At 54.2% G+C, this 13,801-nt stretch overlaps 2 protein-coding genes across 2 annotated transcripts in view; one reads left to right on the forward strand and one right to left on the reverse strand.

Moving 5' to 3' along the window:
- Positions 1-10,315, forward strand: part of LOC103273593 (cholesterol side-chain cleavage enzyme, mitochondrial) — a 15,631-nt gene extending 5,316 nt beyond the window's left edge. Inside the window, exons 3-9 of the mRNA XM_008071028.1 lie at positions 1,434-1,633; positions 3,172-3,375; positions 4,040-4,200; positions 8,556-8,722; positions 9,004-9,082; positions 9,460-9,657; positions 10,102-10,315. Coding sequence (XP_008069219.1) covers positions 1,434-1,633; positions 3,172-3,375; positions 4,040-4,200; positions 8,556-8,722; positions 9,004-9,082; positions 9,460-9,657; positions 10,102-10,233 — 1,141 coding nt within the window. The 3' untranslated portion in view covers positions 10,234-10,315. The remainder of the gene's footprint in view (positions 1-1,433; positions 1,634-3,171; positions 3,376-4,039; positions 4,201-8,555; positions 8,723-9,003; positions 9,083-9,459; positions 9,658-10,101) is intronic.
- Positions 10,316-12,025: 1,710 nt separating this feature from the next.
- Positions 12,026-13,801, reverse strand: part of CCDC33 (coiled-coil domain containing 33) — a 115,128-nt gene continuing 113,352 nt past the window's right edge. The window contains exons 19-20 of the mRNA XM_008071032.1: positions 12,996-13,109; positions 12,026-12,154 (exon numbers count right to left, since the gene is read on the reverse strand). Coding sequence (XP_008069223.1) covers positions 12,026-12,154; positions 12,996-13,109 — 243 coding nt within the window. The remainder of the gene's footprint in view (positions 12,155-12,995; positions 13,110-13,801) is intronic.

The raw sequence follows: 13,801 nt of genomic DNA on the forward strand, positions 1-13,801 counted from the left end.
CTTGGCGAGACCTCATCTCTACAATAAATCAAGAAAAATTAGCTGGGCGTGGTAGTGCGTGCCTGTAGTTCCAGCTACTTGGAAGGCTGAGGTGGAAGGATCGCCGGAGCCCAGCAGGTCGAGGCTGTGGTGGCCAGGAGTGGCCACTGCACTCCAGTCTGGGTGACAGAGTGAGACTCCAACTCAAAAAAAAAAAAAATTAGCCGGGCATGGTGTCACGTACCTGTAGTTCTAGCTACTTGGAAGGCTGAGGTGGAAGATCACCTGAGTCCAGCAGGTCGGAACTGCAGTGACTGTGAGTGTGCCACCACACTCCAGCCTGGGCGATGGAATGAGACTCCGACTCAAAAAAAAACCAAATTTTTTCTTTTTTGAGTTGGAGTCTCACTTCATCACCCAGATTGGAGTGCGGTGGCACACTCCCCGATCCTTCCGCCTCAGCCTTCTAAGTAGCTGGAACTACAGGCACACTACCATGCTCAGCTAATTTTTTTTTAATTTGTTGTAGAGATGAGGTCTCGCCAAGTTGCCCAGGCGGGTCTTGAACCCATGAGCTCAGGCAATCCACTCACCTCGGGTTCCCAAAGCGTGGGATTACAGGCTGAGCCACCGAGCCCTGCAAAAAATTTTTTTTGATCCAATAATACTGCACACAAAAAAGAGCAAGGGACTCGGGGTTGGTCCCCTTAGATGGGGACGAAGCATGGGACAGGTCCACTTGAGCAGATGTAAGTTACGGTCACACTCTTAGTTTTCAAGAGTGCGCCATGAGCTGAGGTTTATGAGGAAACCAGCTCTGTGCACCCCAGTTCCCCCCAACAAAGTGAGTAACAGGACACATTGGGGGTGCAGAGAAGGAGAGGTCAGTCAATTTTGTGCAAGAGTCAGAAGAGTTGAGATGGAAGTGCTCTGGCGTGGCAGAAGTGAGCATCAGCCAGGAGGAAGGGCGGTGGCGTGGAATACATGCTTGCAGCCAAGGCAAAGCCCTGAGAGCTTGAACGTCACTCAAAGGGCTGGAAGAGTATGAGTTCCAGGCCCAGCGGGGTGGCTCATGCCTGGAATCCCAGCACTTTGGGAGGCTGAGGCGGGAGGATTACTTGAGGCCAAGAGTTTGAGACCACCCTAGGCAGCATAGCAAGATCCCATCTCTAAAAAAATAAATAAAAGACCCGGGCTGACAGTGGCAGCAGAGGGAGTAGAAGGGAGTCAGGTTTTGTTTTCCTGTTCCCTCATTTCTCCCTTCTCCTCTCCTCACCAGGTAGGGAAGAGGCGAGAGGCAGAGGGTGTTGGGAGGAGTGAAGGGAAGAGCCCTCACGGGAATGCTGGATGCTCTGAGCTATGGCCCAGCCTCCGCGAGAACCAAGTCAGCCCCTCCATGTTTGCCAGGCCTGGGGTCTGTGACCACGAGGGCCTGCGGGCCTGTGTTTTCTCAGGAACGCGGAAGCCTGGAAGAAGGACCGGGTGGTCCTGAACCAGGAGGTGATGGCTCCAGAGACCATCAAGAACTTCGTGCCCCTGCTGGACGGAGTGGCTCGGGACTTCATCGGCGTCCTGCGCAGGCGCATCAAGCAGGAGGGCTTGGGAAAGTTCTCAGGAGACATCAGCGATGACCTGTTTCGCTTTGCCTTTGAGTGTAAGGGGTGGGCACCTGGCTAGCACAGGTCTGGGGCTGGGAGGACTCGGGCTTCACTGTCTCACCTTGAGACCTAGTGCAGCCTCTGCTGAAGTGTTGACGTTGGCTTCTGGGTGAGCTACTTAGCACAACCCCACCGTCAGTCACCCAGAGGGACGTGCCTCCTTCCTCACCTGATATCCATGCTGTGGGGGTGAGGGCCCTCAGAGTCCAGGTCCCCAAGGCCACCATGCTCCAAAAGCCGGAGCCTGGCTTGACCTTCATTCTCCAAACCTCCATATCACAGGACATAGACCTTCCATGTCTGGTAAGGGAGAGGAGGGTTTGGTGGTGAATCTGAGTTAGGCATGAAAGAATACCTAGGAGTTATTCAGATGGGGTAAGGAAGTCAGGCAGTAGAGGTGGAGGGAACAGCATATGCAAAGGCCCTGTGGCTTGATGAAGCTGTATAGTCACTTTAGGAGATTCGGGGTGCCTGGAGCTTGGTCTAAAATCAGTATTCATGCCAGGGGAGATGGCTTACACCTATAAATCCCAGCACTTTGGGAGGTCAAGGTGAGAGGATTGCTTGAACCCAGGAGTTTGAGATCAACCTGGGCAACATAGCAAGACCTTGTCTTTACAAAAAGTAAAAAGCTAACCAAGCATGGTAGCACACACCTGTAGTCCCAGCTATTTATGAGACCGAGGAGGAAGGATCACTTGAGCCCAGGAGGTCAAGCCTGTGGTGATTGTGCTGTGGCACTCCAGACTGAATGACACAGTAAGATCCTGATTAAAAAAAAAAAAAAATCAATATTCAAATTGCTCACATAATAGGTGGGACAAACTTGGGGTTGTTGTGACTTTAAGAAAAAAAATTAGAGATGGGATCTTACTATGTTGCCCTGGCTGGTCTTGAACTCCTGGGCTTAAGTGATGCTCCTGCCACAGCCTCCCTAAATGCTGGGATTACAGGCATGAGCCACCATACCCAACCTGTTATGACTTCTTAGGCCCAGCCAGACTGGGTCCTGGAGGACCAATTACTCAGAAATACATGTCCCGTGGTCTCCCGTCTGACCTGTTTCAGGAAATATTAATCCAATTCAGTCAATTGAAGATGAGGAGCTCTCTTGCTGGAAGGGTGGGCAGAGTGGTGTCATCCTGGCCTGGGCCCTCTCCTGGCTCTGCTAGAAACCCTGCTTTCCATTCAAAATCCCTTTTCAGGGTCTTTCTGGTACCCCTCTGCTGGAGGACGGCTTCCCTCAGCCCTACACTCTGGCCCCCGGGTTCTTTACAGAAGGAGGCTGGGAGACCCTGTGGGGGTGAGGGTAGAGGCGTCCCTGGGAGCTGAGGCTCGGGGTGGCGGGGTGGGAGTGGAGTCCTAGCCTCTGCCTCCCCACAGCCATCACAGCCATCACCCTACACTCAGGCCCCCGGGTTCTTTACAGAAGGAGGCTGGGAGACCCTGTGGGGGTGAGGGTAGAGGCGTCCCTGGGAGCTGAGGCTCGGGGTGGCGGGGTGGGAGTGGAGTCCTAGCCTCTGCCTCCCCACAGCCATCACCAGCCTCATGTTCGGGGAGCGCCTGGGGATGCTGGAGGAGGTGGTGGATCCCGAGGCCCAGCGCTTCATTGACGCCATCTATCAGATGTTTCACACGAGCGTGCCCATGCTCAGTCTCCCACCAGAGCTGTTCCGGCTGTTCAGAACCAAGACCTGGAGGGACCACGTGGCCTCATGGGATGTGATTTTCAGTAAAGGTCAGGTTTCCTCAGGCCATACCTTGGGGCCTGGCTTACCTCAGGGGGTGGGAACCCAGACTGGTCCAGGACCAACTGGGAGCCCTAGGCCTCGGTCGGCCGCTTGGCCCCACGCTGGGTCCACGGGTGCTGACTTGACTCTCTGGAGAGGTTTCAAGAAGTCCCTGGACCCCTGGAAATGGGCTGAAGACTGGCTGTGGGTGATGACTAGATTTTTCTGGAGAAGGAGGAGTGAAGACGTCCATGCTATTCTTCGAAGGTGCTCATGATTCCTAGAAGGTGCAGGGCCAGTGTCTGAGCCCTATGCTGGGTGACAGAGGGCCAGGACTTGCGGGGGAGAGATGGGGAAAGATGGGTGGAGAAGGCTGGTGGAGGTATGGTGGCGTCAAGTCCCACCTCTGCCCCTCCACCCCATGGAGCCGTGGGCAAACAACTGCTCTCTGTGCCTTAGTTTCCCATATCTGTAAAATGGGAACGGTGTCATATAACCCAAGAATTCAATGAAAAAACAGATATGAAGGACTTTGTACAGAGTAAGTGTTCAATGAAACGGCAGCTCTCAAAGCACAGGACGCCCAAGCCCTGGGCACCACCTCTAGCAAAGGTACCCTCCTTCCCGTCCACCTGCAGGGAACCTCACTCTTTCTTTTCTCCTGCCCCACAGCTGACAAGTACACCCAGAACTTCTGCTGGGACTCAAGACAGAAAAAAACGGTCAGCAGCAAGTACCCTGGCGTCCTCTACAAACTCCTGGAAACCAGCAAGCTGCCCTTCGAGGACGTCAAGGCCAACATCACTGAGATGCTGGCCGGAGGTGTGGACACGGTGAGGCAGCCATAGGCCACCTTGTGTCTTTCCGTGTCCACATGCCCCTTCCTGCCAGGCTGCTCGTTATCTGAAACCCTGCTGCTTGGGGGGTCCCATGGGGGATACATCCCCTGCACCACCTCAGCACCACTTCCCAGACTTGAATCTCCTAGGAGGATGAGGTCAAAGTCGGGTCGTCCGGTGTGTGGCTTGAAGCTGATTTCTGTTTGCCTGTGAGAAAGGAGAGTCTGGGCGTGGTGGTGAGGCCCAGGCTCCACACGGGGTCTCTATGGGAGGGAGACCCCTCCAGATACTTGCTCTATGGAAGCCCCACTGATGGGGAGCTGCGCCAGCCAAGGGCCCTCAGCTCGTGGTGGAGGACATTGCTTACTTAGGCCGGAGCCCCGAGAAACCGGGAGGCCAGTGGAGCGTGCTGTAGGCTCTGCCATCCAGGGACCTTTTTCTTGTCCCGCCTCCTCCCCCTTCCAGCTCTCAGTGCACCATAGTGCCCTGGCACCCGGAGGCCTCTGCTGAGGTGTCTCCCTCGTGCTCTCTCCAGTACTCCAGAAACTTCTTTTTGTCTTGCTTCTTTTTTTAGAGATAAGATCTTGTTCTCTTGTCCAGGCTGGAGTGCAGTGGTGCGATCATAGCTCACTGCAGCCTCAAACTCCTGGGCTCAAGTGATCGTCCCACCTGAGCCTCCCAAGTAGCTGAAACTTCAGGTGTGTGCCACCATGCCTAGCTAATTTTCTTTAATATTTTTAGAGATGAGGTCTCGCTATGTTGCCCAGGTTGGTCTTGAACTCCTTGGCCTCATGCGATGTTCCTGCCTCAGCATCCCAAAGTGCTGGGATTACCAGCGTGAGCCACTGTGCCTGGCCAAAACTTCTCTTTTTGAATGTTAACACTTATCTGTCCCATGTGCCATTCCCTTTTCCCAGTTCTTAAACTTTCTCATGCGAGTGTGATAGTGAGGGTTAGTTATCTAGTATTTGTTGATTATTCGTTATGACTCAGGCACTGAGGCCACAAGGAGATCAAATGTCCTCAAATGCATCAGAGAGGAGGGATGTTAATCGCGTTTACTAAGGCCACCATGACAGTTCCACAGACTGGAGGGTATCGACAACAGACATTCATCTTCTCACAGTTCTGGAGGCTGGAGGGTCAAGATCAGGGTGTAGTCGGGGCTGGTTCACTGTGAGGCCTCTGGCCATGGCGTGTACACAGCTGCCTTCTATCTCTGTCTGCATATGGTCTTCCTTCTGTGTCCAGGCCCTAACTGCCTCTTCTTATAAGGATACCAGTCATAGTTGGATCAGGGTCCTCCTCGGTGACCTCATTTTATCTTAATTATGTCTTTCAAGGCCCCATAACATTCTGAGGTTCTAGGGGTTATAAGACTTCAACACAGGAATTTGGGGAGGCACATAATTCAGCCTGTAACACGGAGGCAGTAATGTGAACAGATGGTTACCATGTTACTTTTATGTATGTATGTATGTATGTATTTGAGTCAAAGTCTCATTCTGTTGCCCAGACTAGAGTGCAGCGGTGCAATCATGGCTCATCACAGCCTTGGACTCCTGGGCAGAAGGGATTCTCCCTTTATTCAGTCACATCACACTCCACTACTTTTTTTTTTTTTTAACTTTTTGTAGAGATGAGGTCTCACTATGTTGCCCAGACTGGTCTCGAACTCCTGGGCTCAAGCGATCCTCCTGCCTCAGCCTCTCAAAGTACTGGGATTACAAGTACGAGCCTCCATGCCCGGCTGTTCATTATGCTATGGACTGTGATGACAGAGGCACACACCAGCTATGGATGAAACTGGGAGACCGGGAGTGACTCGTGGGACATGCAGGACTGGGACAGCCTCCATCGAGGAGCTGAAAGGCACCTTGTGTCTTGCAGAAAGTGCCAGGAGGAGAGAGGAAGAACAGAGTTTCAGGACCAGGGAGCATGTGTGTTCAGTCCTGGGGCTAATAGCCTGCTTTCTCTGCTAATAAGTCTCTATGACACTCTGAGGGAAGGGCTTCCATCCCCACAACAGGCTGCAGATGGAGCCTTTGAGCATATGTTATATTTATTTATTTAAATTTATTTATTTTTTGAGTCAGTGTCTTACTCTGTCACCCAGGCTGGAGCGCAGTGACATGATCATGGCTCATCGCAACCTTGACCTGCTGGGCTCGGATGATGCTTCTGCCTCAGCCTTCTGAGTAGCTAGGACTACAGGCGCTTGCCACCATATCTGGCTAATTTTATTTTATTGTAGAGACGAGGTCTCGCCATGTTGCCCAGGCTGGTCTCACACTCCCGGACTCGTCCTCCCAAAGTGCTGGGATTACAGGTGTGAGCCACCGTACCAGGCTTGAGCATATTTTAAACATAGTTCATTGTCAGGTCTGTAGAGGAGATCTTCAGAAATTGCTCACTGGCACCCAGGATGCTACAATTGTGAGGTAGCATTTATTAAGCATGTATGAGATGATAGGCAGGGTCCTAAATTGTGTTAGGATTGAATTGAATACTCAAAAACAACATTATGGGGTATATTACTATTATTTCCTTTTGTAGATGGGGGAACTGGGTCACAGAGAGGTTAAGGAAATTGATCAAGTTCACACAGCTAGTACTTATAAACAACCTTATTAAACAGGTATCTCCCAAGTACCTACTCTGTGGCAGGCCTTGGAGGTCCTGAGGTACTGAGACAGAGACACACATTTTACTTATTTTTATTTTTTGAGTTGTTGTCCCACTCTGTCGCCCAGGCTGGATTAGCATGGCACGCCTACTGCCACTGCAGCCTCGACCTGCTGGGCTCAGGTGATCCTTCTGCCTCAGCCTTCCAAGTAGTAGGAACTGTAGGCATGCATTACCACGCCTGGCTTATTTTTTGATTTATTGTAGGGGCGAGGTCTCGCCAAGTTGCCCAAGCTAGTCTCAAACCCCTGAGCTCAGGCAATCCTCTCGCCTTGGCCTCCCAAAGTGCTGGGATTACAGGCTTGAGCCACTGTGCCCAGCCGACACACACATTTGATTGGAGTCTTGAAAATGGAGCACATGCTTGATTCCTAGGTGGGGAAGGGAATTCGAGGAAGAGGAACCAGCAGAGGGAAGATTTCTGGGCTCGGAGGCTGTAAGTCACTCCAAGAAGCCAGAGCATTTGGAGCATGCTAGAAGGAGGCAGGGGTAGGGGAGGAGCAGTGATGGACCTGTTGGGGCCCCAGGGTAAGACCTGGGCCTCTGCACTTCATCCAGGTGCTCTAGGGAGCCAGGCAAGGATTTTCAGCCAAAAACAGGTTGGGTGACATTTTTTTCATTGTTGTCCTGCCAGGAGGAGGGAGGAGAGTGTCTAAGCCTCTTGAACAAAGTTCTGATCATTAGTAAGGTGAAGTGGCAGCCACCCGTGTCCTGGCTGCTCCAAGGCAGGGTCCCAAATGGGATTCATTCATCATCATTGAGGAATCTGGGACCATGGCAATGGAGGGGGTCACTCAGGGGTCACTCAGACCTCCAGGGAAGGGTTCATGGTCACAAGGTCTGGTTTATGTTGAGATTAGCTGGTTAATCTCAGCGTATATCACATGGGAGTTGCAACACTGACACGACGTAGATCTGGGGGTCTGGTTTCAGTATCTCCGAGCCTTACTTGAGCTGTGCTGCTACAGTCAGAGGCCAAGGTTTTAGGGAGTTCTGCTGGGGAGGGGGCTGGAAGTTTACCAAGGTGTTTCAAGAGGAATGACAGTCACTTGGAGTATAATCATTATGATAGAACTTGGCCGCTACAGCCTCTGGGATTCTTTGAAGAAGGCATTGGATATGTGGGTGACACTCTACAGAAGGTTCTGGCAACATGAGGGATGGGTGTGGCCCCCAAACACTCCTCCCTGAGTGGCGAGAATGGTTTCTTGTACATTTGCCTTTCAGAATGTGCTTTGCTTTTGCAGATAGGGGTGGGGGGGATAGGTGGCGGGAGAGGGAAGATCTTAGAAATGAAACTTCAGGCGGGCCTCAGTGGCTCAACCTGTAATCCCAGCACTTTGGGAGGCCAAGGTGGGTGGTTTACCTGAGTCTGTGGGTTTGAGACCAGCCTGGAAAACTTGGTGGGACATCATCTCTACAAAAAATAAAAAATTAGCTGGGTGTGGTAGCATGTGCCTGTAGTTCCAGCTACTTGGGAGACTGAGATGGAAGGATCACCGGAGCCCAGCAGGTTGACACTGGAATGCCACTGCACTCCAGCCTGGAGTGCAACTCAAAAAAAAAAAGAAAGAAAAAGAAATGAAACTTCAGCATGGGCCAAGGCCTCAAGGTGCCTGGGAATGATAGGCCCTCCTGGTCTTTTGCATCCCACTCTCCCGCAGACGTCCATGACCCTGCAGTGGCACTTATACGAGATGTCGCGCAACCTGAAGGTGCAGAATATGCTGCGGGCGGAGGTCCTGGCTGCCCGGCGCCAGGCCCAGGGAGACATAGCCACGATGCTGCAGTTGGTCCCGCTCCTCAAAGCCAGCATCAAGGAGACCCTGAGGCAAGCCCACATGCACCCGTACCTCCCCCAACCCAGAACCTAACCCCACCCCGAGACAGGGCCAGGCCGGAACCCGGGGGAAAGGGCTACAAGGATGGGTGTGGCGGAGCTTGGAAGCAGGAAGTGAGGAGTCTGGAGAAGACAGCTGGGAATGGGGAGGAGGAAACAGAGCCAGGGTCCCACCCCCAGATATCCCAGGCTGCCACAGTTAGGGCTGAGATGCCCCCTGGGGGCGGGGCCTGTGTCCAGGCTTCTGAGTGCCCCCTTCTCTCCTCCCGCAGACTCCACCCCATCTCCGTGACTCTGCAGAGATACCTTGCCAATGACTTGGTTCTTCGAGATTACATGATTCCTGCCAAGGTAGGTGCAGACAAGGAGCTACAGGCTTTACCAGCTAGCCAGAGAGGTCAGTAGGAGACTGCAGTCGCAGACAGAGGTGAGGGCAGGGGTGGTGGGCACAGGGTGATGACCTCTGGGATGTTGCTGGGGCCCAGTTGGGAGGTAAACCTCATGGTTTGAGGAAAGGGCAGGACAGTCTCTTGGGTTGTCCATCCTTGTCTTCAGCCATCCCCATTTGGTGGGTGAAGCCTTGTTCAAGGTCACACAGCGGGCAGAATGTCCTGTCCTGGATAGCTGGGCAGCCATGCTGGGGAGCAGGGATGGGTGAGAGAGCAGGGGACAGGGATGCTGGCTCAGGGCTATGGGGTCCACTCACGCCTCTGGTCACCTTGCTCTAGACACTGGTTCAGGTGTCCAACTACGCCCTGGGCCGAGAACCCGCCTTCTTTGTGAACCCGGAGAATTTTGATCCCACCCGATGGCTGAGCAAAGACAAGAACATCACCCACTTCCGGAACCTGGGCTTTGGCTGGGGTGTGCGCCAGTGTCTGGGTCGGCGGATGGCTGAACTGGAGATGACCATCCTCCTCATCCATGTGAGTCGAGTCTGGGACACCTGGGTTCCTGAGCTGGCCCTAAAGAAGGCGCTGGGCTACCTCCTCCCGTCTCTATTCAGAGCCCTGGGGGCAAGGAGCTGGGGCACATCTGCCTCCAGTCACTGCCCCTTTCCCCTCCCATAATTCCCTGCTGTGTCTTCTTTTGGCTTGACTGCCCACCACCCACTGGTACCCCCACTGGTTTACCCACAATGCTGATGGCGTGTGGGCAGGGTGGAAGGGAGGCTTTGTAGACAAGTTAAGATCAAGACTCAAGTCAAAGGAAGAGTGCACTAGTGGGTGTTTTCAGGATTACACGAGGAGCTGGTGGTAAACCCCTTGGGGAAGATCACCGTCCACAGGCACTGCCTACAGGTGAATGAGCCAGGCCAGGAGACTGGCCCTTCCCCGCCCACCCCTAAGTCCACCACCCGCCTTTCTCAGATGCTGGAGAACTTCCGAGTTGGAATCCAACATCTCAGTGATGTGGGCACCACGTTCAACCTCATCCTGGTGCCTGACAAGCCCATCTTCTTGACCTTCCAGCCCCTTAAGCAGGATGCACCCCCAGCGTGATCTGAGAGGATGCCAGCAGCCATGCAGGGAGAAGGCTGGGTGGGGGGTGCTGTGGATCTCTTCCTCTGTCTCCAGGCCTGCTTGTCTTCTCTGCCCAGCCCCAGCCCACTGAGCAGGGTAGTTGGGCTCTTGGTGGTCACCTGCCACAGCTCAGCGATGCCCTCCCCGTTTCCCAGCCTCTTAGACAATAAACAGCTGAACCATGTGGTGTTCTTCTTCCCAATGGGCTCTTAGACAGCCACACTCGGAGCCACCTTTACCATGACCTTCATGCCCACAGCAGCTCAGCAACCAGCAGGATCAAACCTGGGCTCCCTGAGACTGGGGGCGAGGCAGAGTGTGTGTGGGGGTACTGACACTGTGCCAGGACCAGGGACACATCAGGCAGAAGGACAAAGGAGCTGGTGGAATTCCGTGGAGAGCTGGGGTGGCCTGGGGGGTGTGGGCTAGTCCTGCCTTCCTGGGAGGGCCTGCCTGGCAGGGGTGAGACTCACATAGGGCTCTGCTTGGCTGAAACCTGGGTAGCAGTCCTCGGTGGGGCCATGAGGACTTCCTGCCAAGACCTGGCCCGAGGCTTGGCATGGCCAAGGCTGAGGCCTGTGGGTAGGACACCATGTCACTGAGGGGTTGCTGTGAGATGACTGCTCCTGGGACAAGAGGCCAACATGCTTCTTCCACTCCCCACCTGACCCTCGTCTTGGCTTGTTCCAGGGGGACATGCCCCTTTGCCCAAGGTCTGGGCAGAGGCAGGGAGGCTGCAGCAGAGTCTTGGTGCGTTATTTGGGCGGTAGGACACAGTCTCAATTTCAGCCCCTAACGCCCTCTGAGATCCTCAGCTCCGGATAGCCCACTCCTCGGCTATCCAAGTCCAAGTCCTGCAGGCAAGCAGGGAGCTAGTCCAGCTTGGGACAGTGGCCCAGTGGCCTGGCCCCTCCTACCGGGATCCTCAGGTCTGGGTCCACTCTTGGGGCATTTCTGCTCTTCTCCCTCTGCCCACAACCCTCTCCCCTGTTGTCTCTGTCTCTTCTTCCTAGTTCCTTGCTCTTTTCTGGGCCTGAGTCAGCTTTGATTCAGCAATGTTAGACCTGAGAGGAGCCTTACTGCCAAAGGGGTCAGGCTCTGCATGGGATAGATGGGGAAACTGAAGTTCAGAGAGGTTGCTTGGGTCATCCGAAGTCACACAGCGTGCTTGCAGTTAAAACCCAGACCTTCTGATGAGACCACAGTGGGGCCTCCTTCCCCTTGGCCCCAACTGCTTTCCTGTCACTGGCTACATTTGGACCTGATGTCAGCAGCTCAGCCAAGCTGGTTAAAGGGGTATTTTATACCATGATGTAGCTGATTGCCATAGGACAGCTTCAAGTCTTTCCCTTCCCAAGAGACAGATGAACCAAACGTGAAAAAGGCAACTTACACATGATAGAAGGCTTGGGGCAGATGGAAAGTTTTAGCCTCCCTTGCGTCTCCCTGCAGAGCTGGCCTCTGGTGACCTCACTTCTGGAGACCAGGAAGGAGCTTGTCTCCCTGGCCCCAGCTTTGGAAGGCCTTTTCTGTCCCCCCTCCTGGGTCCACTATGGCCTCTGGCATTCCAAATACACCAGATCCCAGGACAGGCAGGAGGCTCTAAGGCTGCAGCAGAGGGCCCAGGCCCTGAGTGAGGTCTGGGAGGAGGAAGCAGGCCCTGCTCCAGGAAGGAGGTGAGTGCTCATGGAACTATGGCGTTTAATAAAGTCACTTCTAGGGAGTGGGGATGAGACGTCCCTCACTCAGGCAGGCAGGCCCGCTCCGGTGCTTAGATCTGCTGAGGGTCAGAGGTCTGTCTCCGGGGGTCCAGGGGCTCGCTGAGCTTCATGTCTGAGCCGGGCGGCAAGGGCTCCAGCTTCGAGGGCTGCCTGGGGTCCGTGGAGTGGGTGGAGGCATTCTGTGGCACGTGAGGCAAGGCATGTGAGGATGACCCCATCCTTGGGGCCCCTGCTCCAGGGCATCTTACCAGGCAAGTCTTGCCTCAGAGGGTGCCAAATCCAGTGGGTCACGACTTCCTGAAGATTTCTAAAGCCACCCGATCACAGCAGGTGACACTTGATTTTCCTGAGTCCCCAGGGCTCAGGTGGGTTTGCAGAATTCACCCTGTGCTCCCTGTTCATCCCCTCGTCCCTTCCAGCCTTTCCCAGGAGCTGCCAAGTCTCTTGCCAAGAGAAAGTACCGCTGGCTCAAAAACAGGAAACACCATTTTCAATCACAGGGGAGAGTGAGGCCCTTGTTCTGGGGCTGGGTGGGCGGGCAGAGTGAAGCCTGTGGGCGGGCCTGTTCTTGGGAGGCGGGCAGAGTGGAGCCTGTTTGCACGTGACAGCCACCCAAGGCGGGTGGGCCATCAGGAGAATCTTAGGTTCTGGGGAGTCAGGGGCGAGAGCACACAAGCCACTCTGCCCACTAGCAGCAGTTCTGAAACCCTGGGGACGTCTGCTCAGGTCACCCCTCACATAGTCACTTTCACCTTGAGCTTCACAGCACTCCTGGAAACACACTGAATCCTGCTTGTTGGGAGGGGGCGTCTGGGCAGGGGTTTTCTGTTCCCCTCAGCCAGGTGGTGTGTGGGGGACCAAGCAAGGCCTTTGACTGGGGAACTGGCAACTCAGACTTCTGGTTCTCAGCCTAGGAGCTGGCCCTCAGTGGTTCTTCTCAGGGCCCAGTGGCTTGGGGGTGGAGTGGCTACCGCCCTTCCCCACCAGAACCCCCAGTAGCACTTGCAGGGCGTCACTCACAGGCTGTTCTATGATGATGGAGTTTGAGGGGCGTCTGAAGCCGTGTTCTTGCTCCTGTAACCGTGTGGCCAAGTCCTGTTTCTCTCGTCCCCAGCGTCGAGCTGAGTCCTCTAACTGCAGATGTGGAGAGGGTCAGTTGGAGGGCCAGAGGCAGCAGGGCTAACCCTGAGAGCCTGAGGCTGCTCTTTGGGCAGAAAGCAAAACTCTGGCACCTTCCCAAGAGACTCAGGGGTGGCAGAGGTAAGGGGGAGGGGGCCAAACCATCAGATAGTCTGACCAAGACACAAGTGGACCTTCTCTGTAATCCAACAACGTGCTGAGACTTGATCCTGAGTCCACACTGATCCTTGATGCTGGTCATAGACTGAGCCCCACCCTGGTCACACACTGAGCCCTGATCCTGGTCACAGAGAGCCCTGACCTTTGTTGTATGCCAAACCATAATCCAGGCCATACACTTAGCTTTGACCTTGGTCACACACTGATCCCTGACCCTGGTCATATGTTGGTCCCTGATCCTGGTCAAACACTGAGTCCTGACTCTGGCCACAGACTAAGCTCTGATCCTGGAAACACACTGAATCCTGCTCTTTGTATTATTTTTATTTATTTTATTTTTTATTTTTATTTTTGAGTTGGAGTCTCACTCTGTTGCCCAGACTGGAGTGCAGTGGCACGCTCCCAGCGACCGCAGCCTCGACTTACTGGTCTCGGGTGATCCTTCTGCCTCAGCCTTCCAAGTAGCTGGAACTACAGGCGCGCGCTACCACGCCCGTCTAATTTTTTGATTTATTGTAGAGATGAGG

Source organism: Carlito syrichta, unplaced genomic scaffold, assembly GCF_000164805.1.
Source record: "Carlito syrichta isolate Samal-C Ts95f unplaced genomic scaffold, Tarsius_syrichta-2.0.1 Scaffold314096, whole genome shotgun sequence".
Classification (NCBI taxonomy): domain Eukaryota; kingdom Metazoa; phylum Chordata; class Mammalia; order Primates; family Tarsiidae; genus Carlito; species Carlito syrichta.